Raw genomic sequence first — 25,511 nt, forward strand, 5'->3', positions numbered from 1 at the left:
GTTGCGTCTCCAACGTTCGACGAGACATAACTCCTGCTGTCCTCTTGTTTGCATCATCAAGTTTATTTAGACAAGAGTGCGTCGCAGCCCTCACATGCGACCCAACAGTAGAAATTCATTATCTCATTAGAATTTCGTAATCGAAACACGCGAGGAATAAAGCGAATTGCGAAGGAAAATTTCAGTGCACAGTGCCAAGGAGTAATTAGGAAGAATATGGAGTTATGAGTAACACCTGAGTGATCCTTTGTTTACATTTTTTTGAGGAAACTTACAGAATTTGTTCTTTGATGATTCATATTTCTGTGGAGGTAAGCCGAGTTGTTGATTAAAATTTGCGACTTATTCGAGGGGTTGTGTGTCTAGATCTGCTGAGTGAAAATTTATAATTTTTTTTTCATACTGAAGTTTTTTTTGGAATTTAAAATAAACTTTGATTCATTCAATTCGGATCGTTTGATCGGGAGATATCAACGGTTAGGGGAAGAATTGGTCCATCTGGTATTTTTTCGGGGGATTAACCTATAAAATTTCCAGATTTATTAGAATGGAAAATAATTCTACCGAGAATTTGGATGTGGCTGGGGGCGGTGATGCAGAATCAATCTCCAAGACTCCAACTAATGGAAGTCCACAAAAATTGAACGAGAATTCATCGCTCAATCCGCTGACTAATCAGACGTATTTTGCTGATGAGAGGATACAAATTCCGGAGATTGAAACCGTGAGGATTTCTTTGGTTTAGAGATTGACTGAGTGACTTTGAGTCACGATGAAGATTAAAAAAAAATAATGATTGAGAATTAGAAGGAATTTTTCTTCTTAAGATAATGCAGGAGACTTATTATGTCCATTAATTGTGGCGAATATTTTAGGGTGGTTTCAGCTTCAGAAAATTATGGGCTTTCACAGGCCCTGGTTTTCTCATGTCAATAGCTTATCTAGACCCTGGAAACATAGAGTCTGATCTGCAATCTGGAGTTTCAGCGAAGTACAAGGTCTGAATGAAATTCCCTTTCACTAAGTTATTCGTAAATTAATTCAATTAGTTAAGCATTTAATTATTTCTTTTTCTGATTGTACAAAGTTCTTTATACATTTATAAAATATTTCCAAATAAAAAAAGGATTTTTTCAGTTACTATGGGTTTTACTAGGAGCCACAATCCTCGGCCTAGTGATGCAGAGGCTGAGTGCTCGTCTGGGGGTTGTAACAGGCCTTCATCTAGCCGAAATGTGCCACAGACAGTACAAAACAGTTCCCAGGATATTCCTGTGGCTAATGATTGAAATCGCAATCATCGGGAGTGACATGCAGGAGGTCATTGGCACTGCCATTGCACTTTACCTCTTATCAGGGGGATGGTCAGTGACAGATAAATAGCTGCGATAATTTATTACGAATTCGAGAATTCGTGGATGCATTTGTGCTTGATTTTTTTAGGATTCTACTCTGGGCAGGGGTTTTGATCACCATTGTCGACACTTTTACATTTTTATTCCTTGATAAATATGGGTTGAGGAAGCTAGAGCTGTTCTTCGGACTTTTAATTTCTATTATGGCTGTAACGTTCGGTTACGAGGTAATTTTTTAAAATTTATTTGTATTATTTGTATTACTCATTTGAAGTCCTCAATTCGCTTTGCAAAAAAAGTTATAACAAAAAATTTACCATCTCTCTTGGATTCTGAGATATCCTCTAAAAACGAACCTATCATCCGAGTCGACATAATTTAATTAAATCGATCTATTTAATTGGTTGCGGTTGAAAATTCTTTGAAAACGTTCATTAAATAATTCCTCAATTATCTCGATAATGAGTCATTTTAAGAGGCGAGATAAGCGGGTAATTTTTGCAAATAATTGAATGTTTTCATTACTCGGTAATTATCAACTCAATTATTCTAAGACTGACATTAAATCATTTTTATACCTCCTAAGTACGTTGTTTCGGCTCCACCTCAACTGGAAGTTATGAAGGGAATGTTCACTCCAATGTGTACAAACTGTGATAGCGATGCTCTCCTCAAGGCTGTTGCCATCGTCGGTGCGGTCATCATGCCGCACAATTTGTATCTCCACAGTGCTCTCGTCAAGGTATCCAGTTATCAGGAAAATTTACTCACAAATCACTGAAAAGCTTCTCGATTTTCGAATCGAAAAGTTTTATGTTCCAACCTTTTACCACCTAATTAAACGTCTAAATATGGTAAGTTAATGTTTTTGTTTTTCTTCTCAGTCCCGGGACATTGACAGGAGGCAGCCTAAGAAGGTCAAGGAAGCCAACATGTATTTCTTCGTTGAAGCGATCATTGCTCTCCTCGTTTCCTTCGTTATCAACGTTTTTGTCGTGGCTGTGTTTGCTCACGGGCTTTATGACAAGAAGAATAGCGACGTTGTAAGTGAACTCGATAGACATTTAAGTAAATATTGACATTGGATATTCCCATGAGAAAAAAATGTCAACTAATGACATTTCAATTTTTCCAAATCGGAATAATTTTATTTTATTTTTAGTATGAAGTGTGTGAGGCAGCCGGAGACACCCTGGGAATGGCCACATTTAAGGTAACTGTTGACAAAATGATATTGCCTAGAAAACAAGTTCCTCGGTTGGTTTAAAAGAATAATTTTCTCGCCAGAATGACTCATCCGCGATCGACGCTAATTTATATAAAGGAGGAATATTCCTCGGGTGCCAATTTGGAATAGCAGCGATGTACATATGGGCAGTTGGAATTTTAGCTGCTGGACAATCGTCCACGATGACGGGGACGTACACTGGGCAATTCGCTATGGAGGGATTCCTGAATCTTCAGTGGGCACGATGGAAGAGAGTCTTCTTCACTCGAACAATTGCAATAGTGCCAACATTTTTCGTAGCCTTTTATGCTAATATTGAGGATCTTGGGGGTATGAATGAGGTCCTCAACGCCATCATGACCCTTCAGCTTCCCTTCGCCACACTTCCCACTCTTGCTTTTACCAGTAGCGAGCAGATCATGGGAAAATTCAAGAACGGAATGTGAGTTTGAATATTTTTTCATATTTGGTACCAAGAAATTTCTCGGAGTTTTCGAAGAATAAATCCGAAGCTAAGAGAAATAGCGAACTAGAGATGCACTACTAAGTGATGACAAAAATTTTGATATAAATTTTGAAACGAGAGAAATGTCGGAGTTGTAAAAAAAAATTATTTTTTCATCAACAGATTTAATAAAGTGGTCGCTACGCTACTCTCGGCAGCAGTGATAGCAATTAACATATTCTTCGTAACCCAAACAGTGAATGAAAAACTGCCCAATCCAAGCTGGGCTGCCATCTTCGGCATAATAGTGTACGCCGTAATTTACCTCGGCTTCTGTTTATATTTTGTTATTCACATGGCTATTGCCATGGGGGCTGAATGTCTAACGCGAAATAGAGTAAGTATTTGATTCATTATCGGGTCATGAACCGTTAAAATATTTAATCACTTACTTTTCTTTTCATTATGATTTTTTTAGTTTATTGCTAAATACGTTGGGGGTCCAACGGAAATGAGTTTCGCCCTGACGAATCCAGCGGTATATGCCAGGTAAGGCTGCACTCCAGCTGTAATCAAGCGAATAGCAAAGAGATTTATAAATAATTAGTTCGAGAAATTAGAATAAGAAAATTTACTCACCCCTAGTTTTTATAATCTTTTAACAATGGTATCATAATATCATGGAGAGCGTGTGGTGGTGGTTTTTGTATGCTGGGAGGTGCCTGTGCCTTTGTGCTGTTCAAGTTTGTGGAGGGGTTATTTTTGTTGTGGGGAGAGGCTGACGAAATCGTTGATGAAGAGGGAGAACAGACACGTTTCATTTTACTTTCACGATTCGGGATACCTTGATCTCGTTTCTAGTTTTTAACATTATTTCTGAAAGTCAGGCGACTTTTTGATGTCGATTTTATCTAACTTTAGAAAGCTCTCTAAACTATAGTAAAATTAGTTAAAAAATCATCCTGTTCTCCCATCTCACGGCGGAAACGTTTAAAGCAAATGCCAAAGTGTTTTAACTACTGTTAATGCATAATGTCATGTTTTATTGCCAAACTCAAATGTCCAGGGCGCTTGGAGTCCTCATTCTCAGGGTCAATTCATTGTAAGAATCAATAAAACGTTAATGATAAAGTTACTTCCTCACTAGATTTACTTTAAAAATCTAAGGTTCTTCTTTTGTAAATCTAACAAATGTCTCAACAAGTATTCTCATGTTACTAATATTTCTACTAATGTTAAGGATATGATTAAAACGTTTAAGTTCTCTTCTTGCACTTTTAAATTACCACGTCCTAAATCCTTCCTAATGCAACTGCTAATTGATAGGGGTAATGGATGAATTTTAGTTTTCGATGTAACTGCTCGGTATCCGGCAGAGCTGGACACTATTGTTCGGAATTATATTGAATAGTACTTATTATTCTTTTACGGTACATGAAAAAATGTAAAATAGAAAATATATTGAGGAAAAAATTCCTCTATAATTTTTTTCATGCATAATATACTGTCCAGCTCTGGCCTTCAGTAATTATTCGAACCTTCAGAGTTACTTTTGCCACATGAGCAAATGATTATTTCGTTCTCAGTTTTCATAACACCTCGGAGACATCTCTGGACACTTAAAAAGCGATTTTAAAAACGTCAGTCATGGATTACAATGAGGATAATAACGAGAATGATGTGTTGGTTGCTTTGATGAGCCTCTGTGATGTGCGAGGTATTCCTTGCAATCGTGGTATGTACTCAGAGTCATTAAAAAAAATATAACCAATGACATGCCGTCGATTTTGGAGCCGAAGTATTTTTTTTATTGTTAAATAAAATTCTGAGCTACTGTTAATCCTCTACGCTGTTGGTACCTCAACCTTCCTCAAGTGTTTTCCCGTTATTTGTTGCGAAGTTTTACTTGTGGGGGTAATTGTCGTAAATATGCAGCAGAAAAATTTGTTAACTCGCTGTGTTCATCATTTTTATGACTAAGATAAGTGGAATATTGTTCTGTCACTAACACTGTTTCCTGACTCACGTTCGATAGCATGGCCTTGCGACGAATACCAGATGTAGATTTACCTAACAGAGGTAGGTATGAATTAATTTAGGATGGATGAATGTAGTTCAAGTGATTTAAAATTATGTTGAATGGGTGGAACAAAACAAAATTGAAATAACGAGGGATTTGAAATGTTTGAAATTATTCTCTTAATGCAAACAAATCTTTTCTCTCTCGTTTCCCCATTTCAATACGACAATTCCGTCCGCACTCAGAGATACCGACTTCCTCTCATTAATACTGGCAATTAATTTCTTTTTTAGAGTTAACCCGGCGTTCTCAATACAGGAAAACCTGAACGGTAGCTTCAACCCTCTCAGGCTGGACTGATTCTCCCATTTAGTAAAAAATAGTGATGAAGTGATAACACAAAATGACAGTCAGTCTTTATTGATGTCTCAAAATGAAGGGGAAAATAATGTTTTTATGGAGGCTTTCCTTGCAGAAAATGTAAAAAAAAAATATCTCCAAAAAAATTTCACTTCTCCCCTGAATTCCCGGATACTCTTAAAGAAGTCAACAGCTGTTCTTTCGTTTTAGCACTCCATCACTCGATGTTATTGAATGTTAAGAGATTTTTTAATCCAAATAAAGCATAATATATTCTGTTACTCATTGTATTTTATTATCACACTGAATTATCCTTTAACATTCACTGAAGGACAGTCCTTCATATTTGAATACATAAATACATCCACGAGGTACATTTACCACATTTTTTAAAAAGTTGATTTAGATTAAAATTTCATGAGTTGCAATTTCCAGTAAAATACGTCAAAAATAGTTTTTATACTTCTAAAACCTTATTTCTCTTGATTTTGGCCATTGATTCGATGAATCTCACTAATTATCACACCTATGTCGAGTTTTTTGTTAGAATATAATGGAAAATAGAACCAAAAAAAAGTACTCTCGACATACTTGATGAGGTAGATACGTCGTTGGGCCCCTTGGTAGCTTATAGACAAAGAGGATTATGACGAAGAGGACAAACTCCTCTGTTCATGCAAAAATAGATCAACAATCATTCTGGTATCTTCGTGTGAGGAGTCCTGAATGTTCAGGTCGGTTAAATTTATGGGCGAATTAATATTAAATTGAATCCGTGGAGAGGCGAGTGTAATACTGACAATGGGCTCGTTTGTAATGCCAGAAGACAAACGAGACGATGAGGAGGACGACGAAGATCAGGAGGAGAATGGCGAACATCATGATGCCTGAAAACAAAGTCATTGACTTTAGGAAGGAGTGGAGGCACCGTGAAAATCCAATCAGAAAATTTATCATTAAAGAATTTTTTTTTTCGCAATTTTGTGGTGCCCCATTTTATCCTACCCTCCCCGGTATTTCAATGCTCTGGGCATTATCACCTAAAATCGTTGAAATACTGAAGTCCACGCCATAAGTCTCCCACGTGATCAAGCACTCCTTGTCCCAGTCCTCTGGGATGATATCTTTGGTTAATTTTACGAATTGGGAGAGAGGGCAGGCTGGGATGCAGCCTGGCAGGGTCAGCAGAGTCGGTTCTGCTGTTGAATTCTTGTAGGATATCGTCACGACGAACTGACTCTTCGCGTTCTGCCTGAGTTCTATGAGGATGGTCGCCGTGTAGGGCGGACAGTGGGGCTCAAACAGCCCCAAGGTCATTAACAGATTGGCTACAGTGTCATCATGGGCTGAGTACATAAATAATTTTCTGTCAGGTACGAGAGCGTTTCTTGATTTTTGGACCATGTGGTCCACCATTTCTTTCACTAACAGCCCTAAATTAATGAAAAATAAATAATTGAGATTTTGCGTGTAAATTATTTAGGCAAATCCATTGCAAAATCATTCAAAACAATTACCCATTCTGAGTCTCTGTAGAATTTTATTATTCGCCTGAGTTTCAAAACTCAGAGCCGCAAGTGGTTGAAGTTTATCCGGATAAATGGGTTTGGTCCATTCTGGGAGAGTTCTATTGTAAATACTCTGAAGATGATAAAATTAACATTGAAACAAAATTTTCTCACTAAATGAGCCTGTAAACAACAAACCAACTAATTACCTCAATAAATAAATTGTTGTACAAGTAATTCAACTGCTCCAGATCATCGATCTTCTTCCCAGCCATCTTAGTGAGATAATCGAAGAGCTTCTGATGATCTTGAATGATTTTTCGCATTTTTAGCGAGTTGAGCACCCGATTTAGTTCGTAATTATACCTGGCGCAGTACTTTTTTCCGGAGAGGACGTTGTCCTCCTTCTCCGGGCTTGTGTGAACGGGTATCGGCATCCACTTGAGCGTATCCCAGATCTGCTCACCCACCGGTGGGTACAACCCAGCGAGGTTGGCCTCCGCTGACATCAGCGTGCGATCCACGTCTGTACTTCGAATGTAAATGTCGTGGAAGGAATACTTCCTGGGTAACAATTGGTCGTATCTTGCTCGGAACCATCTGCCGAGTTCCAAGTGCTGATGCTTCCCCAACTGTACGATAAAAAAAAATCGTTCGAACTGCTTTTTCGTGTGTGTGTGCGCACCAGACGACGGGAGATTTATTTCGAAATTGGGCAATCACAAAAGTGACAAATTGAGACCGTTACGTGGAGATAAGCTCCGACACTCGAGTTATACGGAGTCGAGGGCAATTTGTTTAAACTCTAGATAACGAGTTTTTCGTTTTTGGTTTTCTCTAACAATTTTTATCAGCACTCTGACTTTGTCACTAATCGATATTTTAATGTAAAAGTTAATGTAATTAAAAAATATTACGATTGATTTAATTTACCCAACGGTGGGGTCGAGGTATAATTATTAAATATCATAAAAATAAATTTATTATTTATGATAATTTCTCACATTAGTCAGTTGTCCGAAGGGCACCGGCCAGAGCGACTCATTCCTCCAGGGATCGTTCGGGTACGGATCCAGAGGTGTCCTGTCCCCATGTCTGAACAGCTGAGAACAAAAACATGTCAAATGAGGCCGATTAAATCCCCCGAGTTCCCTAGTCATTCGTACTGACGTACAAGATAAATCGATAAGCGTTCCACCTGGACAGTCAGTCATATTGAAGCCGCGTCATGTGCAAATATAACAGATGTCAGAATGAAACGTATGAAAATATCGACAAATGTCAATCGTGAAATAAAAACGAGTGAACACATCTCATAAATTTATAAAAAAATGTAATTAGGAAATTCTGTCATTTGGCGTCTTTTTTAGATATTCATCAGAACATTAACAAATGAAAACAATGAAATGCATAAAAATAAACAAATAAATACATAAATAAATCAATTAATTGTATCAGAAAACCATCAAATGGACAGTAATTTAGAGATATACAAAAAAAAAGAAAGAATGACTTTCCACTATTGAACGTTCACTTGCACTTTTGACCTTGCTCTTGATACCCCTTTACCTGACCCAATGACTTTCCGAGTGAAACCGCGTGTAGTGAAAGTGGTGTCAAGGTTATAGTGGCAAATGTCAGACAATTCTCCCATCGGTGAATGTAGTTTTCACGAGAGATAGCCTCAAACTTACGACATTAGCGAGAACGATATTTCCCAACTCCGGATCCCCAGCTCTGGACGAAGGGAGCACAATCGTGGCCATAAATAATAGAAGATACAGCATAACGACTAATTTAATGAGATTTAATGAGACGTCTCGAAAGAAAATTTAATCTGGGGGAGAGTTTCACTGGTGTCGAGACATCGTCTGGATTTTTTTGGGGATCAGTGAGAGTGCTGAGAGCTTACTCTAGGGGGATAAACTTAGGAAAATGCAGCCGAAATAACGCACAACCTGTGGAATACTGAACGTGGGTACATGCGAAACCTAAACATATTGCTTTTGGAAATCGCCGCCCGGTTTGTACTACATAAATTTCGGTGGAGGGGATAGACCAACGGCCATTGGTGGGCTGATACAGTCGAGAGCTGTGAAAACATTGAATTTTCATTGTCTACGGTTCACTGATCCTGGTGACGATTTATCAGAGGAATTCGAATGATAAGAGTACGTGAAGAAAGTGCATCTTATTGAAGAGTTCTTGGTAGAGTGGACAAGAGGGGATGGGGTAATTTGGGGCTGGGGGAGGGTTATGTCAGTTGAAACTGGCGGCGAATTCAATTTGGTAGAAAAAAAAAACATTTCTGTCTGCAGGGCTGATAACTTTGGAGATATTTGGGAATAATTCAAGAGCATAATATTTAGAGATAAATCAACTTGCAGAATTAATGACTTTGTTATTTTGTTTGAGAAGATAAAAGTTTATTATCTTCTTTAGAAACAATGCACGTTGATGATCTAATATTGTTCGTCTTATGTTCTCTTTGTTCTAATCATAGACTTCAAGGAAATGTGATAAAAGGCTATTATCAATAAAATTATGAAATATAAGTACGGAAGACCTCACGTTCAAAATGCAACGGTTGGTGTTATTCATTAGAGATATTTGTTAGTAATAAGTTATCGTTCGCAAGGCTTCGCAATTTTGCTGAGCTGTTCAATTATCGTTAATCACAAAGAACATCAGATGAAATAATTTAGTTAATTGGAAACTCGTCTGGAGATCTCGTACGTGATTTATAGAATAGAATTTTGTAGAGAAAAAAAATGAAATCGTAATTTGTACAGAGTCCTATGAGGCATTGTTTAATGGACTGTAAAAATCTAAATTGTTGATTTATTACATACTGTGTGTTCCCAAGGCCCACTGTTGCAACTTTATAATTCATTACCTTCAGAATCATGTGTCGTCACTCAAAATCTGCGTCAAGATCATGATGTCCTGGAAGGTGTACACGAATGGGGCGTACAAACAAGGTTAGGATGCACAATCCTCATTTAAACTTCTCGATTTCGTGGGAATACTGGGAAGGTACCATCTGGTACCATGTTGTTGGAAGACAGAAAGAAAACACAATGAAATAATCACTCGGTGGTACCATCAACGAGGGCTCATTCTGTCCTCAACAATCGAAAGACAATTTCACGGAGCACTGAAAGGAGAGTCACAAAAATGGAGTCAGGTAGAGTTGGAAAAATCATAACAATTGTTTATTATTGCTGAGTTTTAGTAGTTCCTTTGATAGCACTTCACATGGATTGCCCACCGTTGACTGATACCTCAAAGCAATCTCCGAAACAAAGAGTAAATTATTATTGAAATACCAAATGGATGACTTTTGAAACACTAGTTAATGTTTTGATTTTCAGAGAATCGACTGACAGTGCCCAAGGCTCCCAAACTCACATCACCTGGAAGATCGCGAACACCTCCGCAGGAACTCAAAAAGACGTCACCGAAGAATCTCGATATTCTCAAAAAATACGAAGAGTGGAGTGCAGGTCGATCCATTGAAACTCGTCCCCCTCGTTCACCGTCGCCGAGGAACGATTCACATTTCACATTAAACGAAAACTAAATATAATTAATTTTGTACTGCAATAAAAAAAGATGAAATTTTATGTCGCGTTATTATTGAGATTAACAAAAACGAACCAAGCAATAACAATTGACTCATCTTATTATATTTGACTAAAAATGGTCGAAATACAAAATTTATCACTTATCCCACATACATCTATATATTACATACAATTCTCGTGTTTTTTAATTATTCTAAAATCCATTTTCCATTCAATTTTATTCACCAGAACCATAGGACGATAGGAAATAAAGCTGGGGGAGGGAAAAATAATAGCGAGCAACAATGAAACATTAATTAACAATTGAAAAAAAATTCTTAACTATCTACGAAATATTGTGATTATCGATCCATCTGAAAAAAATGCTCGGTTTCGATAGAAATTCCATTGATTCGGGAGAAAAAAAATGTTTTTTTGACACCAAAAATTAAACATTTGTGACTATTATCAACAATTTAATCTTTCCTACTTATCGATTATGTAGTTCAAGGTTCAAACGATGCAGACTTATTCCGAATGGTATTGAGCAATTTTTCTGTTTTTTTTCTGAGAATAGTTCAATATGAAAGTGGTAAAGAGCTGATTCTTTTTAATTGTCTTGACTATGCAAGCGAAGTTTCTTTTTAATTGAGGGGTTGGTTTTCTACGGCATAAATTGTAGACAAAAATCGAATCATAATTAACAGTGTTAATATTTAATGAAAATTCACTCTTGCTATTTATTATAATTTTTTTTCTAATCATTTCAAATGTCAATTGCATTTCTATAAAAAAACACTCCAAATTCCACTATAATAGAAAATCCACCAATAAATTGGACTTCAAATTGCAATTACATTCATGGGAGTACCCACAAAAATATTATCTAAATTCAACATTATCTCCTGCAATAGGTTCTTAAACAATCCTCAAAAATATCAAAACTCACCACAATTTACCACTTCATTATTGCATTAATTCCGTCAACTTTTGGATTTTTTAAACTTTGAACACCACGAACTTCTCTCATGAATGTCACATGGAATTTATTCCACGTGACATCCGGAATGCTCAATATTTCTAGAAATACATGATAAAGCGTTCCATTAGGCCCACGTACAGAGACTCCTGGGGGAATTTATATGCCAAATTTGTCTCATCTTCCGTATCAGGAACATCACATTTTTCTTTGACGATAGCGTTGCACAAGGGATATGAGACCTTGAGCTAAGAACGGCCACATTATCATCAGGGCGAATATCCGAGGGGAGCAGTCCCTCAGTGGCCACCACTTGGGATAAATACTTGGTTGTTGATGCTGGGGCGCGAGTGCCTGCAGCGCCTTGCCCTCGAGTCCCCTGACCCGGCCGGTTATTCTGTCCAAATCCCTCTGAAGGTTCTGCATGGTGACAGCAATCTGATCGAGAAATTCATTGTCCTTCTTCTCCCTGGAGCGTCCCCTTTCATGGCTGCACTTGGTCTCCTCAGGGTCGCTCTTGAACCCATTCGTCAGGTTATTCGGGATCTTGGTATTGTTCTGCACAGCAGACTTCGCAACAAACCTCTCGGGTACGACCTGCGACAGGTTTAACGAGCAACAAAAAAACTGATGACTTTTTATTAAAATTTTTGCACCGACGACTTGTGCAGGGAAATTACGAGTCATTCTGAATTGCATAAAATATTATCAGGAGAAGAATGTTGTGATTATTTACCTCGACTGTGTCTTTGAATTCTTCATCCTCGCCGTCTGTGTCTGGAGGAAGAGGACTCGCACTGTGACTACTCGCCGGACTCGTTTCCAAGCTGCTTGATATGTGTCTCGACGGGTTCCGCACTCTCTGAGGGGATGTTTCCCTTGATCCTAGGGGAGATCATGGATGAGTTGAAATTAGAAAATGAGATAGATGGAAAGAATTAGGAGTTTTAAACAAATTGCTGAGAATTTACTGATATTGGGAATTTCAATTCAATTTATTCTCAACTCGTCTTGTCTACCTAGAGGGGATCCCGAGAGTGGAGATCCAGGTTGTGACCTTATACGTTCGATAACTGGTCCCACCAATAGTTCAAGATCCTCAGCGGGTACACTCTCGTAGAAGGCGTCCAGACTCCCCAAGAATGTGGCAACATTGTCGGTGTAGGACATTGTCTCGACAATTTTCTTCAACTCCTCGACGTAGTTATTCATCGCCTCCTGGCGACTCATATTCCCGAGTCTCATCCAGGCATCCCACTTAGCTTTTTTCACAACTTCCCAGAAAGCAGGTTTCGATTGCTGGCACGGGCCTTCGGTCGCCTGTTTGTAATACGCGTAGAAACGCAATTGGAGCTCGTGACTCGGTTGATAAGCACCTGTGAATTATCCGTAATGAGGGAATGGATCATCATCATCGGAATAGTAAACGGAAAGTGAGATTTCAAGGTGTTGATCATCGGGAAGACGGTTTTAAACAATTGTGACGATAAAATCAGTTAAGAGTGTCATATTTATCATTGAGTTGAATATTATTATCGTCGATTAAATTGACTTACACAGCAATCGCATTCATCTTTTAACTTAGACTCAGTGGCATTGAAATTAATATTTTAAACGAGTGTACTTAATTAACATGTACATTTGTTATTCAAGTATACTCTTAGAATTCCTATTATAGGAAAGAAAATATTAAAAACCAATGATAAAGACATGAAAAGTATTTGCAAATTGTTAAATAGTGAAGAACGAATAATTTCTATGAATTCATTAACAATTGAAATTTCAATGTTAGATTTCAATAGCACACGACAAAGATCCCACTCCCAGAATAATCTCCTCCCTTCCCGTACGGCAGTCATCGATAAATCAAACTCCTCAAAATCATTATTAATAAAAGTGAGAATGTGAAAGTGTTAATCCAATTTTTTGCACTCATCAGAGCCCGACCAGATCCCCGTAGTCATTCTCACTTTCGAAACTTCACGCTACAGCCCACTACATATAAAAAACGTAACTCTCAGGTAATAGACCATCGGAAGAAGGTGCAAAAACCTAACTTATGAATTAGCAAATTCAGAAGAATAAATAGTTCCATTCTCCGAGAAGAGAAAAAAAGTTGATGAATAATTTATCAGGAAAGATAGACTCTTGACTCGAATGCATTAATTAAATTAAAAAATTTCCAGTGATGACATATATACAATGGAATTAAATCTAAATATAGTTAATGAACAATAATAATGTATATCCGGTGATAGAAGTGTTTAAAAAACTACGAATTTTAAATAAATTCAGAGATGGTTGAAATGTCGACGAATAAATATAAAAGAATGACAATTATAATGAAGATCATAATTGCGATGAGTCAGCGTAAGGTTAGTGACTGAACAACGATAGATAAAATAATGAATTAACGTTTTTTCGATAAAATTTTCCATATTTTCTCCCTCCCAATCACAAAAAGATAATGAGTTCGTGTGGACTTTGTCTCGATTCACGCGACGTCACGAATTCCCTCGAAAAAGAGACAGAATCTACCGAAAGTTGGGACGATAAAGCCCTTTACCCTCTGTCATTATCAGCCGAGGAGGTAGAGAAAATAAAATGATAAATCCCTCACCATTTTTAGGCAGACTCCTGATGACATTGACAGCAGCATCGAACTTTTCTTGAGTGGTCATGCCTCTCCTTTCACTGGTCACAAAACAAGAGTCTCGTATTTACGTCTCAACAGTTAAAAACCCTGACAAATAAAGAAAAGAAAAAAAAAATGATACATTCGACAGTTGCGTTCACTTCAACGACACCAGCTGTACAAGAGCGCAACTCAGACCCGATCAGCGAGTCTAGTGTTGCCTGTAAATGAAAATGAATGAAAATAGGTGACAATTTTTTTTGGTATATTTTTCCAACTTAGCGAGCCAATAACGATTGAGATCGTTTTCACTCATTCCCGAGTGGTGAGTATTGTCAGAAAATTGAGTACATTGTCGTGGTGACAGCTACGACGGTGTTGGGTCCCTAGGAGACTTGGGTTTGTTACCAGATTACAGGAGCTGGTAGCAGCGACCCTGATGCCCAACTTCATTATCCTCTAGATTATTGAAGACTGTAGGAGGCCCAGGAGCAGAGAAAACGCGAAAAACGAAAAAATGGAATTTAGAATATTGTCAGAGTCTTATAAGAATGGCAAATGACTCCTCCGAATGTCATGCCACGTACTCCGCGGTAATGCCTTACCAACAGACACGTTCACCATCGTAGTTCATGCGCCACCGATACTAAATTTTACGGTTAAAGCCACTCCACGCGTGTCAGCAATCGCCGGTATAATATCTGCCTCGATCGCTGATAAGTCTCTTCGCAAGAGGAATAGTCAAACTAGAACAACAATTGTGAATTGAAAAACTTGAAAATGTCGACTTTCTTGTATTTTGCTTATGGAAGTAATTTATTAACTAAAAGAATTCACATCAACAATCCCACTGCTGTGAGGAGAGGCATTGGATGCCTGAAGGTAAACAAATCTGATATATTGTCTCAGTTGTGAAAAATCGACCGAAAAACCTAAGAATTTAAAAGCCAAAAATTACAACTTGTGAAAAAGAAATAATTAATTTTATGACTTCGTTCAAGGACTTTAGACTCGATTTTACGAGATATTCTGAGAACTGGAGAGGGGCCTCGGCGACGATAGTCCCTACACCGGATGCTCACGTGTGGGGGGCTATTTGGGAAATTGATCTGTGTAATTTGGCAGATTTGGATCGTCAGGAGGGAGTTGATGATGCGATTTATTTTCCACTTGAAGTCGATGTGGAGAGGCCTGAGGGGGGGACTGTCAAATGCCGGGTTTATCAGCAGTGTAATAATCCGAGGGAGTGTATACATGTTGCAAAATTGCCAGAGCAACGACAGCCTTCACTAGTTTATCTGTAATTACCATTTTGGATTGACTATTCCTCCTTAGAAATGATTTATAACGTCATGCAACGTCGAGATATGCTGTCATTGTACATACATGTCTCTATGTTCGTTCGAAATGCAATCGATTTTAAATCAAGAACGAAACACTGTGAACATTTCATTTCAGAACAACGATGTTCAAAGGAGCTGAAGAAAGTGGAATTCCCAGCAGCTACGTAGACTACCTGAAGTCTGTTAAGCACAATGGATACGCAGGAAAGGTAGACATCGGGTAAGTACAGTAAAGAAACGAGCCTTTAACTTTTCCACCAACCGATCAACTTAATTGAACTTTCAAGTATTTACAAAATGAGTAGAATTATTGTAATAAATGCCTCACGCGGTGCTCTCCACCTTCGGGTACTTCCTTTCGACGCTAAAGTGTATTCTCCTGTCGCAGCCTGGCTCAGAGTGAAATATGAAGGACTTGATGGGAGCATCTCCAGCGAACTCTCGGTACTGCGGGCTCTCCGTGGCCAGTCGAGCCGCTTCCTCGTCACTGAGGGTGTCCAGTATTTCCCTGCGGACCTTGAGTTTCTCCAGACCGTTGCCATTTACCTGAATACACGAATCAATCATTTATTTTTCTATCAATTAATATATGTAAAATAATAAGAATAAAGAAAAGGAATTTTGAAAATGGTGAGTCAAATCACAATTGAAATTGAGTTAAGCTTTTGGAAAGGGAGTATTCTTTGACACGTCAAATGGATTCCTGTCACTTGAATTGAGACTTACGATGATTGAAAGATCTAACTCATAGTCCATGTCCACCTCCGGCCACTGTTGTTCGAGCAGATCCTTGTCGAAATTCAGCGTCTCATCATCTTTGGCTAGATGATATTTAGCTGAGCAGAGTCCAGCCCACAATTCAGAGGCGAATTGCGGGGCAATAGGGGCCAGCATAATTATTTGGGCAGCAAGAGCTCTCTCATATTCTCGGGAATGGGCCACACAATTCACGTGCACCTGAGAGCATGAAAATATTGTTGAACTATAAAGTGTTTCGTGATAATATCATAAAAAATTCTGCCTGGTCTCTCAACTCACCTTCCTGATACTATTAGTCAGGCCCTGCATCTTAGAAATGGCCACACTGAGCTGTTGACTGTCAACAATATTGAAGTTCACTCCTTTGATATAAAAGTTCCTACTGTCAAACAGGTACGCATCCTCCTCCCTAAGTCTCTCCTCCTCCTTGACGACCCCGACTCCTCCCTCGTCGACGCCTCTCCGGATCTCCAGGAGCTTCCCAACAGTCAGCCACAGTCTCTTCTGCCAGTTGAAGATCCCCTGGAAGGTGTCCTCACTCCAATTTCTGCTGGAAACCGGCGCGACATCAGCGAGGATGATGAGCCTTGTGGTGTCTGCCCCAAATCTCTTAAACATGTCCTCGGGGTCGACTCCATTGTGCTTGGACTTGCTCATCTTCTCCCAGGAGGCGACTACAGGACTGTTTGTTTCTTTCTCCACCCAATTTTTTCCCTTTTTCTCGACTTCGTCGGGCCTCAGGTACTTGCCGCTGGATTTTACCCTGAAAGACCTCCCCATGACCATCCCCTGGACCAGCAGCTGCCTGAAGGGCTCTTGAGTGGGCACCAGGCCCTCAGAGTGGAGGAAGTGGTTGATAAATCTGGCGTAGTACAGGTGGAGAGCTGCGTGCTCTTTACCACCGATGTACAGGTCCACTGGGAGAAAGCCCTCGGCTTTCTCCTTGGAGAACATCTCCTGAGAATTGTGAGGGTCGATGTATCTGAGGAAGTACCAGGAGGAGTCGACAAAGGTGTCCATTGTGTCGCTTTCCCGGAGGGCTGGGCCTCGACAGGTGGGACAGGACGTGTTCAGCCACGTCGGGGAGTCCTTCAGGCTCTGGAACTCGAAGTTTTTCGTGCTGGGGACGACAAGATTTTTGGAAATCTCTATTTTCATATATCTCCATTTACAGTATTAAACACTATTGTAACAATTTCACCTACCTATCGATCTCCGGCAGCACCACTGGCAGCTCTTCTTCAGGAACGGGCACGACCCCACACTTAGAACAATGAACAACCGGAATGGGCGTTCCCCAATACCTCTGTCTGGACACCAGCCAATCTCTCAGGTTGGAGCTCACCTTGAACCCCCCGATCCCCATCTCCCTGGCCTGACTCATCACTTCCTCGCGCTTCCTGAGCAGCTCGTCCTCTTCGTATTCCGGGATGTCACTGTAATTCAACTTCACAGCGTCAGCGAAGTTCCTGGAGACCTCACAGGCTCCAGGAATGCCCACAAAATTGTCTCTCGATCTGGGGAACTCAATCATATTTGTAAGGAAAATTGGTATTTCTCTCGAGGTGAACGGGTTGATGACTTTAGTCTCCAGAAGCCGCCAGAAGGGCCCAGGGTCACCTGATTGTGATAGAGATGCTTCTGAGGTAGAGGATTTTGCGAGGAAACTGTTCTTAGAGACTGCGATGAACTCCACATGGTGAATGTGTTCAGGGATATCTGTCCAGAGGGAGAGGATCTTCGGGGTTTCTTGTGTGCTAGAGGGGCTCGTGCCCTGAGAGGGACAGGTCAGAAGAAAGTCGATGGAGGTACCCGTCGGAGGCCCTATCCAGTGCTTCTGGATCTTTATTATGTCTCGCCACTCCTTCAGAATTGGTGAGTCCAGTCCTGAGTAGAGGGACGAGGCGAACGCTGTTGTCCGAATGAACCACTGCTTCAATAGCTTTTTCTCTACTTTAGCACCTGATCGCCAGGAGCGACCGCTCTGGTCGACCTGCAACGTCGAAAATCGAGGTCTGGGAATTAGAGAACGACTTTTTATTTACTCACTCCCATTTCCATGTGTTGCTGTTGTTTCATTTGCATTTATTCATTTCCTCAAATCTACTTGACAAGAAAGAAATAATTTTTATGTTTTACCTGTTCATCAGCAAGTACTGTCCTGTCCACAGGATCCCAATTAACAAAAGACTCTTTCTGATAAGCCAAGGACTTCTTGTAGAGCTTCAGGAAGAGCATTTGCGTCCACTTATAATAATTAGGATCACAAGTCTTGAGTTCTCGATCCCAGTCAAAGTCACAGCCCATCTGCTCGAACTGGGTCTTCATTCTACTGATGTTGGAGAGGGTCCACGACGAGGGGGATATTTTGCGCTCGAGGGCCGCATTCTCAGCAGGAAGGCCGAAGGCATCCCAGCCCATGGGGTGGAGCACATTCTTCCCCCTCATTTTGTGGAATCGAGAGACTGAGTCGCTGATGGAGTAGACCCTCACGTGGCCCATGTGGAGAGCTCCTGAGGGGTATGGAAACATCGAGAGGACGTAATGGTTCTCAGGTTTCCTGGAGGTTCTAGCCGGCTTTTGGGGGCTTACCTTGGACTTCCAATAGCTCTCTATGGAGAGGCGAATCTCGTCTGTGAGGATTTTGTCCTGAATGGGGGGATAAAAAAATTGATTTTCTATGTTAACTATACACTTTTCAAGTGTAAATGAACAAAAATGATAAAAACTATGTTTTTATTCATCGAAACATAACCTAGAAATTAAACTTCACACTCACCCATAACCCCAGTCCACTGGAGGCATAACACCTCACAAAACTCCTTCGGAAATCACCATCAGACCCTATAAAACCCGATTTGAAGGCCCTCCCCACGCAGTACCTCATCTTTAGAGCATTAATAATTAACAACAATCACTCCAACAGCACCAAAACATTGACAAAACCACCGATGCTCTCACTCCCTGGTGCTCGTCCACGTTACTATTTTCTCCGCTGGTTCGGGGGCACCGAACCATTCAAAATTCCCGCGCCATCCCCTCCCCGGGTACTAAATAAATAATATCTCCTCAAATACTTTAAAAATAATTTACAGAGTCAACATCCAGGACTCAAATCTCAATTTTATTTAAATTTAATGGAAACCGTTTAAATTTTCCGCCCTTCCCCTCCCCCCTTCCGGTAAGATCAAGTTTCCTTAAATAATTCTTTTTGGCTGTTAAATTCATTGTAACACGTGATTGGGAAATGGGAGGGGCTTTAATACGAGCGAAATGATGAAAATAATATTTACGGAATCAGTTTATATCGGGATGACCATCGAGTAATACGTGTTTTGATACTTGAGTAGTTGCCGGTACGGGGGGGGGAGCCGAGAACAAAGAAGCGTGGGGGAGGGACGCTACCAGTGTTATAATGCCGCGAACGCGAGTGCTGCGTAATTACCTGTGAAATAGTGAAAAAAAACTGGTGATTGAGTCATTGTTTTAACTAAATAACTACTAATTAACGACTACTTAATCAAGTAATGATCAGTTAGCCATGAAGTAGTGAATAATTGACGATTTTAGTGATTAATTGTTTATTTTTCGAATTCGGGGTTTCATCAGCCACAATGGCGTTGCAATTCCCTCCCAAAATGTTGTTACACTGTTGCTAATTCCTTTGTTCTTCGTTTAATCGATTCTCACATGAAGAATAAATAGTTATTGACATTAAAAAGTGGTCAAAGTGGTGAGTGATTAAAAAATATATTTATGTGTGTTAAATTAACGTATATTCATGATTTTTTTTTGTGTGTGAGTGAGGAAAATTACAGTTTTTTTTTATTCAGTTATATTTGAAATAGTGTGTGGTGAAGAGTGATTGTGTGGTGCGCTGGAGGCTCCTGCAGGCGGCGAATATCATCGGTCGGAGGGAGGCAGTGCCTACCGGAGATCCTCAGCTATCGGTAAGTCGCCCTCAAAGGCTTTATCAAATAGAATAATACTTCCCCAGTTGGCCAGGGCTCACTACCCGTTCCAACTCACCTCGTGAACTTGAAATAGTGAGTGCTCTAGCAGTATGACGGCTTCCAAGTACATAACTCCATGCGGGGAGTCTCGAACAAAGAAAATTTTATTATCTCACTTTTCATTCCCTTCTCAATCTCCATCTCAAAATTTCTATCAGTCACGTACGCCTTCAGCTACACAGTATCAAGCCAATGTTTTCCTATTTCATTCCCATAAATGATAATATTTACCATTCGCTCTGAGGGAGAGAAAATATGCCGGGTCAGGAAAAGCCTCGTCTGTGAAATAGAATCACTTTTATATTCTTAAGTTCTCAATTATTCCCTTAGTCGTCTCTAATTTTATATTATCGTAACGATCATCAATTCAAACTTATTTATACAATAATTATTTTTTCATTGTATTAGTCTTTATCACCCACCCAAATTTTGAAATTTCGAATTATTTTATTGGTCAGTGATTTCGTTAGGGAGACAAATTGATTTATTGGAACGAGTTAATTAGCAAATGGATATCGAATCTCCGAAAAAAAAAATATAATGAACAGGCGTTAAGGGGGAAGAAAAATAATGGAGAAATTCATTAGACTCCATTAACAAAAACTTTTTTCTTTTGCAAAAAAAAAAACTCCATTCGACTGCCGTCGTCACATTTTTCTTCCCTCTCATCGTCTTCCTGTCTCCCCTCGCCTCTTTTTGGACATTGAGTCAACGACCGATACTTCTTCGACGATTGATCGATTTTTTTTTCCCTCATTGTTATGTTTTTTTTTCTCCTATCGTTTTTTTTCGCGAATTCGAAAGGTCGTCTTCAGTGAGAAAAGGGGGTGGGCCGAGGAAGGGTAGGGGTTTAGGTTGAACGGGCAAAGAGTACTGAAGAGATTGGGGGGGAGGGGTGGTAGGGGGAGAGAGGGGAGGAATAGGGCAAAGGCAGAGGAGGATTGAAAGGCTTAGAGGAAATCGCCGTTAATGGCTCGACCGAAGGATTTCCTGGCGTTTTCCTATGGTTCCTTCACTCTTTCAGCTTTTTTTTTTTCCTCTCTCCTCTCTCTCCATTTTTTTTTTCGTCGACTTGTCCAGGAGAGCTCAGCCTGAAGTGCCCACTCAAATCAAGATTCTCACCTTTTTTTTTACGAACGAGAGTGAGACGAGTCGAGTGAGTGAGGATCAGAATTTTTTACTCGGCTTCCGGCAACTATTGGGTGATTAATTTGAAGTTTCTCCGCGTGATCTTCGGGGGCTTCGGATATCAGGGGTGGGTTCCAGGATAGGGGGATGTCTCAAGTCCCGAATAGAGAAGCGAACGCGTCACATTTTTTGTTTTTAAAAAAAATTTAACACTTTTTATCAACGTTTTGGAGGTGTTGATTACCCTATCACGTGGAGGGTGTCATTAAATAAAGTGAAGGGGTCACTATGTTGTATTTTCACGTCGGAAGGTCTCTGGCCAGTGGGTTAAATTTTGTTGAACTGCTGAATGTCAACAATTATTTTCTTCAAATGACATAGTTCGGTTTTATTCGCTTTTTCATGAAAAAATTCCACGTGTTTTCGCAAGAAAACTCATTTCCCAACTGGCCTTTCTCCCTCTTACCCAGAATCTCCAGTTTTTCTGTGGATAAAATTACTCATTCAACAAACTCAACTAAAAACTCGGAGGTAATTTCCATTTTTCATTCGACATCTCCAATGAATGATGAAAGACTTTTCTCGGCATTCAGAGCACCACAATTAAATGTGTAAATTCTTGGGAGAAGGCAGGAGAGCGTTAAATTGATCGAATTATCGTTGGTGAAATTTTAATGAATATGACGGAATTTTCAGGAGTATGAAGATTGAGCTTTCAATGGAAGAGATAAATTAAAGTCGATGGATTTGATTTATTCGGCTGACAAAGAATATTCACTTTTGGAATATGACATACATCACTCAACATGTTCAGGACAATTCTTGGGGAAATTTGATTCTTGGCGGAAATATCTGCTGAGTTATTCTCAGAGAAAGGTTAATTACTAATGTAATTGAACAGTTGCGATAAATGAACGGTCAATGTCAGGGTATCGAGACGAATGACACTCTGTCCCATGAAAGTGAATAAAAATGTTGAGAGCACCTGAATGTCAATTGAATTGCATTCTTTGTGTCTATTTCTATATCGAATTTTCCTCTTTTCACTGATAACGAGTGAGTGAGATAAAAGAAATAGAGGAATTGAGAAAATGTATTCTCACGAGTCGGGTGAATCCCCTGTGTTCGCGGGACACGTGTGAACTAATAAAATTTTCATATTTTCTAGCACTTGTGCAAAATTTTTCCTCGTTTTTTTTTTCACCCCTGAAATTGGCATTCGCATAAAAATAAATGTCTCTGGATAGGGGAAATTCCGGTGGCATTGGAGAGCGAGGAAAATTTTCATCTCCAAACATCCGTCATAAACTCATTTTACCCCGTTGGGTTTATAGATATTCAGGATTTTGATTTTTGTAAAAAAAAAATTGAGGGACTAGTATTTTGGAGAGGGAAAATTTGGGGAACTTTTACAAATGATCGATGAATTTAACAACTATTAAATTTTGAATTTTAAAACGGAAGTGTGCGTCACTTTTAATTAGTGTTTATGGAAATTTTGAGGTGAGAATGTTTCTCTCAGTTTAGTAATGAAATTCTTGTGGTCATTCTCACAAGGGATTTGTTGTAATTGAGGTATTATCCAAGCCACTCGAATGCATTTACCACAGCAGTTGGGTTCAACCATTGTACATCTTGACCATAATTGCATTTCACTTAAACCAGAGTCATTCATCGTCAAACGTAATTCAATATCTCTCAGGATGTTACAAGTTTCATCTTCACTCGGTAATCACGGAAATTACGAGCATTCGAGGACGGTGGATACTATTACATTCAATTTCTAGGATCGTTGTCGAGTTCATTTCAAGTTGAGGCATTAATTGTCGATCATTACAGAGTTTGAAAATATATAATCAATAATGAGTGGACGGGAGAGGAAGACAGGTTTCCGATTGCATACGAATTAAAATATTGGGACAAAAAGCCTTTGGAAAACGGATCGATAATTATTTTTAGATCAATTGATATTTTATTTTTGAAAGATTTCAAAAAAACCTCGGAAGGGAATTTTAGGTTAAAGTTTGACCTTCAGCGGGTGAAACGAGGGACGAAGGTTAGTTTTATCCCAAAAATTTGTCTCTCAAGTTTAATTTTTCCAACAAAATTTGACCTAAAAAGTGGGTGATTATCCAACGTTTGGACAATTGAAAAATGGAATAATTTATTGACAAAAATCGAACAAAAATTTGAATTAGGGTAAAATACTGGAGATATTCTATTGAATATTGAATATATAAATTAAAAATCCTCAATCACCCGAGGTATTTTGAACTATGGAATACCAGTTGGTATATCGGGTATAAATTCCAAGGAGATGAAATACCCCTTGGCAGGGATACGAAACCGGAGGGGGGCGGGGGCGGTGGCAGGGGCGAAGGGGGCTCCGGGTTATAACGATACCAGAATACTAATGATAAACACACAATAAGAGAATATGCATTCGTGGGCTTGGATATAGAAGGGTATAACCCTCTTGCCTCCACCCCCTTTTTACCTTCGACTTCAGTGTGTGATCATCATTCGGCTTGCTTTGTGAATGGAGAATAGTAATGGATAGCAAGAGGAGCCGTTGGGGACCGGGCTTTCTAGGAATTGCGTCTATTTATTGATCCATTCATGTACATTGGAATATTCACGCTATCTACCCTCCCCTCTCTTCGTTATATACGTCTCTCTGTCAGGCACGTTTATCATTCACTGGCCCTTCATCGTGCACTTGTTTTGGAATTTTTTTGGGTCAATGAAATAAATCCCATCAGCATTTTTGTCAAGGGACAATGAGGGGGAGAGGGGGTAGACGATTGACTCTGGGGAAATTATGAATGGAGAACATCAGTTTGATGATGTCTTTTTGGTTCAGTAGAAAAAAAATACAGAATTTTTGTTTGGAATATTTTAAAATAATTGAGGGAGGGGAGGGCTCTTGAGGTAGGAAAATTAAAAAGGGTTTTTTATTCTGAGAAAATAGTGGATAAAAAATATCAGTCGATTTTTTATTATTACTGGGCTATTCGGATTTTAGGGTGAATTTTTTTAATTCAGTGAAATCAATAAAAAATTGTTAAAAATAATTTGTCAAAAGTGCCCTGGCTTAGCTATTAGCTCTTAAGTTAAGCCGGAAATTCCAGTGCGGAACCTCGGGGTTGCCGCAGGCAAGTATACGATGGATGTTATAAAAGTGGTAGTATATAAGTGGGTGAAAAGAGAAGAGAACCGCCGAGGAAAAGAGGATTTATAGAGATCCACTCGGTGGAGAGAATACGTGGACCGTGTGGGTACTCTCCTATCCCTTTCCCGTTTCCTCAACCGTCCCTGGGGATTGTAGATCGCCTTCCGGATCGCCTCAGGTTCTCACTGGATTCAATTAAAATTTCACCTAATTAAGAGATACGCAACTGTGAACACTTTGTCACCAGATGTTTCGCAATATCGAATTTCATTGACGTCGTTTCCTGGGTAGAGTCTTTTGGTTTTTATCAGGTGATTTCATTTGGGCTATAGAGTTGACGGGAGCGTTTGAAAATGAAGGATTATTTTGACTCGAGGAACATTGGTTTTTCCGTCAATTTGATAAAATTAAAATGATTTTTATTGATCTACATTCAGGGTATTTATTACTCAAGTATGTTGGAAAATTCAGTTGTTGGTGTAAGCGGAGGACAGAGGAAGTGTAGTAGGTGGGTGGGTTGGGTGGGTGTGGAAGCACGCTTATACTTCCGGGATACCGGCAGTGTCCCTGAACGAAGGCCGACGGGTACTGGAGGATTACTCAACGTCGCGTTAATCCGTTTTAGGGTAGATGACAAACTCCCTTCGGGGTCCGACGAGCGTACCACTCTCTCGCCCCCCTTCGACTCACTTCGAACTCCCCTCACCCATCCTACTCACACCCCCATCGTCGCACTACCCTTTCCTATGGCATTGGCAGTCGAGCATGGATTTAATTAAAACGCCCAGTTCATCCTCAGTGGATACAGGATAACTAGAACACTGATAACTGACGCCTAAAGTATTAATAAAATGTTAATTACGAAAATTTCAAAATTAAACAAAAATAGTCTTTTGGTAATTGGAGATTAGCGGAGATGGGGATGATTTGTATGCAGAAGCTTTCGATGGAGTGTCGTAGATCAGAATTATCAATTTATTGTGGAAATTTTCAATCACTT

The 25,511-nt window shown here is 39.5% G+C and overlaps 6 protein-coding genes and 1 long non-coding RNA gene across 15 annotated transcripts in view; 4 read left to right on the plus strand and 3 right to left on the minus strand.

Moving 5' to 3' along the window:
* Nucleotides 1-24: 24 nt before the first annotated feature.
* On the plus strand, nt 25-5,689 carry LOC135166562 (protein Malvolio). 3 transcript variants are annotated; one of them, XM_064128908.1, is made up of 13 exons: nt 25-311; nt 538-724; nt 876-998; nt 1,138-1,364; nt 1,444-1,582; nt 1,942-2,097; nt 2,240-2,398; nt 2,518-2,568; nt 2,643-3,025; nt 3,212-3,425; nt 3,507-3,577; nt 5,064-5,107; nt 5,342-5,689. In XM_064128908.1, the coding sequence occupies exons 2-13, from the start codon at nt 548-550 to the stop codon at nt 5,374-5,376; spliced, it is 1,779 nt and encodes a 592-aa protein (XP_063984978.1). In that variant the 5' UTR covers nt 25-311; nt 538-547; the 3' UTR covers nt 5,377-5,689. The 3 variants fall into 3 exon arrangements, 2 of the variants coding, with proteins under 2 accessions (XP_063984978.1, XP_063984979.1); XR_010299706.1 differs by lacking the exon at nt 5,064-5,107 and adding an exon at nt 4,615-4,763 and having other exon boundaries at nt 26-311; XM_064128909.1 differs by lacking the exon at nt 5,064-5,107 and having other exon boundaries at nt 27-311.
* On the minus strand, nt 5,524-9,954 carry LOC135166567 (prostatic acid phosphatase-like). 2 transcript variants are annotated; one of them, XM_064128916.1, is made up of 6 exons: nt 9,813-9,954; nt 7,921-8,019; nt 7,126-7,548; nt 6,926-7,049; nt 6,449-6,841; nt 5,524-6,295 (listed from the first exon to the last, which is right to left on the minus strand). In XM_064128916.1, exons 1-6 carry the CDS (start codon nt 9,822-9,824, stop codon nt 6,171-6,173), a joined length of 1,176 nt encoding a protein of 391 aa, XP_063984986.1. In that variant the 5' UTR covers nt 9,825-9,954; the 3' UTR covers nt 5,524-6,170. The 2 variants fall into 2 exon arrangements, with proteins under 2 accessions (XP_063984986.1, XP_063984985.1); XM_064128915.1 differs by lacking the exon at nt 9,813-9,954 and adding an exon at nt 8,611-8,897.
* On the plus strand, nt 8,949-10,542 carry LOC135166575 (uncharacterized). 3 transcript variants are annotated; one of them, XR_010299709.1, is made up of 3 exons: nt 8,949-9,087; nt 9,819-10,103; nt 10,291-10,542. It is a non-coding gene; the product is annotated as an uncharacterized LOC135166575 (long non-coding RNA). The 3 variants fall into 3 exon arrangements; XR_010299708.1 differs by lacking the exon at nt 8,949-9,087 and adding an exon at nt 9,509-9,736; XR_010299707.1 differs by lacking the exon at nt 8,949-9,087 and adding an exon at nt 9,509-9,648.
* Nucleotides 10,543-10,583: 41 nt separating this feature from the next.
* On the minus strand, nt 10,584-14,650 carry LOC135166568 (acyl-CoA-binding domain-containing protein 4). 3 transcript variants are annotated; one of them, XM_064128917.1, is made up of 5 exons: nt 14,505-14,650; nt 14,082-14,204; nt 12,481-12,837; nt 12,198-12,346; nt 10,584-12,088 (listed from the first exon to the last, which is right to left on the minus strand). In XM_064128917.1, exons 2-5 carry the CDS (start codon nt 14,140-14,142, stop codon nt 11,660-11,662), a joined length of 996 nt encoding a protein of 331 aa, XP_063984987.1. In that variant the 5' UTR covers nt 14,143-14,204; nt 14,505-14,650; the 3' UTR covers nt 10,584-11,659. The 3 variants fall into 3 exon arrangements, with proteins under 3 accessions (XP_063984987.1, XP_063984988.1, XP_063984990.1); XM_064128918.1 differs by lacking the exon at nt 14,505-14,650 and adding an exon at nt 14,448-14,466; XM_064128920.1 differs by lacking the exon at nt 14,505-14,650 and having other exon boundaries at nt 10,584-12,058; nt 14,082-14,412.
* A 44-nt stretch (nt 14,651-14,694) lies between these two features.
* LOC135166572 (gamma-glutamylcyclotransferase-like) lies at nt 14,695-16,067 on the plus strand. The gene is made up of 4 exons (XM_064128929.1): nt 14,695-14,978; nt 15,098-15,396; nt 15,555-15,659; nt 15,828-16,067. The coding sequence occupies exons 1-4, from the start codon at nt 14,877-14,879 to the stop codon at nt 15,847-15,849; spliced, it is 528 nt and encodes a 175-aa protein (XP_063984999.1). The 5' UTR covers nt 14,695-14,876; the 3' UTR covers nt 15,850-16,067.
* LOC135166557 (leucine--tRNA ligase, mitochondrial) lies at nt 15,684-19,180 on the minus strand. Its single transcript, XM_064128901.1, has 6 exons — nt 18,978-19,180; nt 18,338-18,847; nt 17,404-18,191; nt 16,478-17,318; nt 16,166-16,396; nt 15,684-15,985 (listed from the first exon to the last, which is right to left on the minus strand). Exons 1-6 carry the CDS (start codon nt 19,083-19,085, stop codon nt 15,764-15,766), a joined length of 2,700 nt encoding a protein of 899 aa, XP_063984971.1. The 5' UTR covers nt 19,086-19,180; the 3' UTR covers nt 15,684-15,763.
* A 344-nt stretch (nt 19,181-19,524) lies between these two features.
* Nucleotides 19,525-25,511, plus strand: part of LOC135166589 (uncharacterized) — a 131,454-nt gene continuing 125,467 nt past the window's right edge. For both annotated transcript variants that reach the window (XR_010299714.1, XR_010299715.1), the window contains exon 1: nt 19,525-20,148. The gene's annotated coding sequence lies outside the window, so the exon portion shown is untranslated. The remainder of the gene's footprint in view (nt 20,149-25,511) is intronic.

The sequence above is a fragment of the Diachasmimorpha longicaudata genome, chromosome 10, assembly GCF_034640455.1.
Source record: "Diachasmimorpha longicaudata isolate KC_UGA_2023 chromosome 10, iyDiaLong2, whole genome shotgun sequence".
Classification (NCBI taxonomy): Eukaryota; Metazoa; Arthropoda; class Insecta; order Hymenoptera; family Braconidae; genus Diachasmimorpha; species Diachasmimorpha longicaudata.

Excerpts from the sequence above, each read along its gene's own strand:
- LOC135166562 (XM_064128908.1), top strand. The coding sequence starts at position 548 with ATGGAAAATAATTCTACCGAGAATTTGGATGTGGCTGGGGGCGGTGAT. Across the intron at positions 725-875 it reads AAATTCCGGAGATTGAAACC|GGTGGTTTCAGCTTCAGAAA; the intron begins GTGAGGATTTCT and ends CGAATATTTTAG. Across the intron at positions 3,578-5,063 it reads AATCCAGCGGTATATGCCAG|CATGGCCTTGCGACGAATAC; the intron begins GTAAGGCTGCAC and ends CACGTTCGATAG.
- LOC135166557 (XM_064128901.1), bottom strand. The coding sequence starts at position 19,085 with ATGAGGTACTGCGTGGGGAGGGCCTTCAAATCGGGTTTTATAGGGTCT. Across the intron at positions 17,319-17,403 it reads GTGCTGCCGGAGATCGATAG|CACGAAAAACTTCGAGTTCC; the intron begins GTAGGTGAAATT and ends TGTCGTCCCCAG. Across the intron at positions 16,397-16,477 it reads TGACTAATAGTATCAGGAAG|GTGCACGTGAATTGTGTGGC; the intron begins GTGAGTTGAGAG and ends TCATGCTCTCAG.
- LOC135166567 (XM_064128915.1), bottom strand. The coding sequence starts at position 8,703 with ATGCTGTATCTTCTATTATTTATGGCCACGATTGTGCTCCCTTCGTCC. Across the intron at positions 7,549-7,920 it reads CCTTCGGACAACTGACTAAT|TTGGGGAAGCATCAGCACTT; the intron begins GTGAGAAATTAT and ends TTTATCGTACAG. Across the intron at positions 7,050-7,125 it reads ACAACAATTTATTTATTGAG|AGTATTTACAATAGAACTCT; the intron begins GTAATTAGTTGG and ends TATCATCTTCAG.
- LOC135166572 (XM_064128929.1), top strand. The coding sequence starts at position 14,877 with ATGTCGACTTTCTTGTATTTTGCTTATGGAAGTAATTTATTAACTAAA. Across the intron at positions 14,979-15,097 it reads GAGGCATTGGATGCCTGAAG|GACTTTAGACTCGATTTTAC; the intron begins GTAAACAAATCT and ends ACTTCGTTCAAG. Across the intron at positions 15,397-15,554 it reads CAGCCTTCACTAGTTTATCT|AACAACGATGTTCAAAGGAG; the intron begins GTAATTACCATT and ends ATTTCATTTCAG.
- LOC135166568 (XM_064128917.1), bottom strand. The coding sequence starts at position 14,142 with ATGACCACTCAAGAAAAGTTCGATGCTGCTGTCAATGTCATCAGGAGT. Across the intron at positions 12,347-12,480 it reads ACTCTCGGGATCCCCTCTAG|GATCAAGGGAAACATCCCCT; the intron begins GTAGACAAGACG and ends GATCTCCCCTAG. Across the intron at positions 12,089-12,197 it reads AATTCAAAGACACAGTCGAG|TTTTTTTGTTGCTCGTTAAA; the intron begins GTAAATAATCAC and ends AAAAGTCATCAG.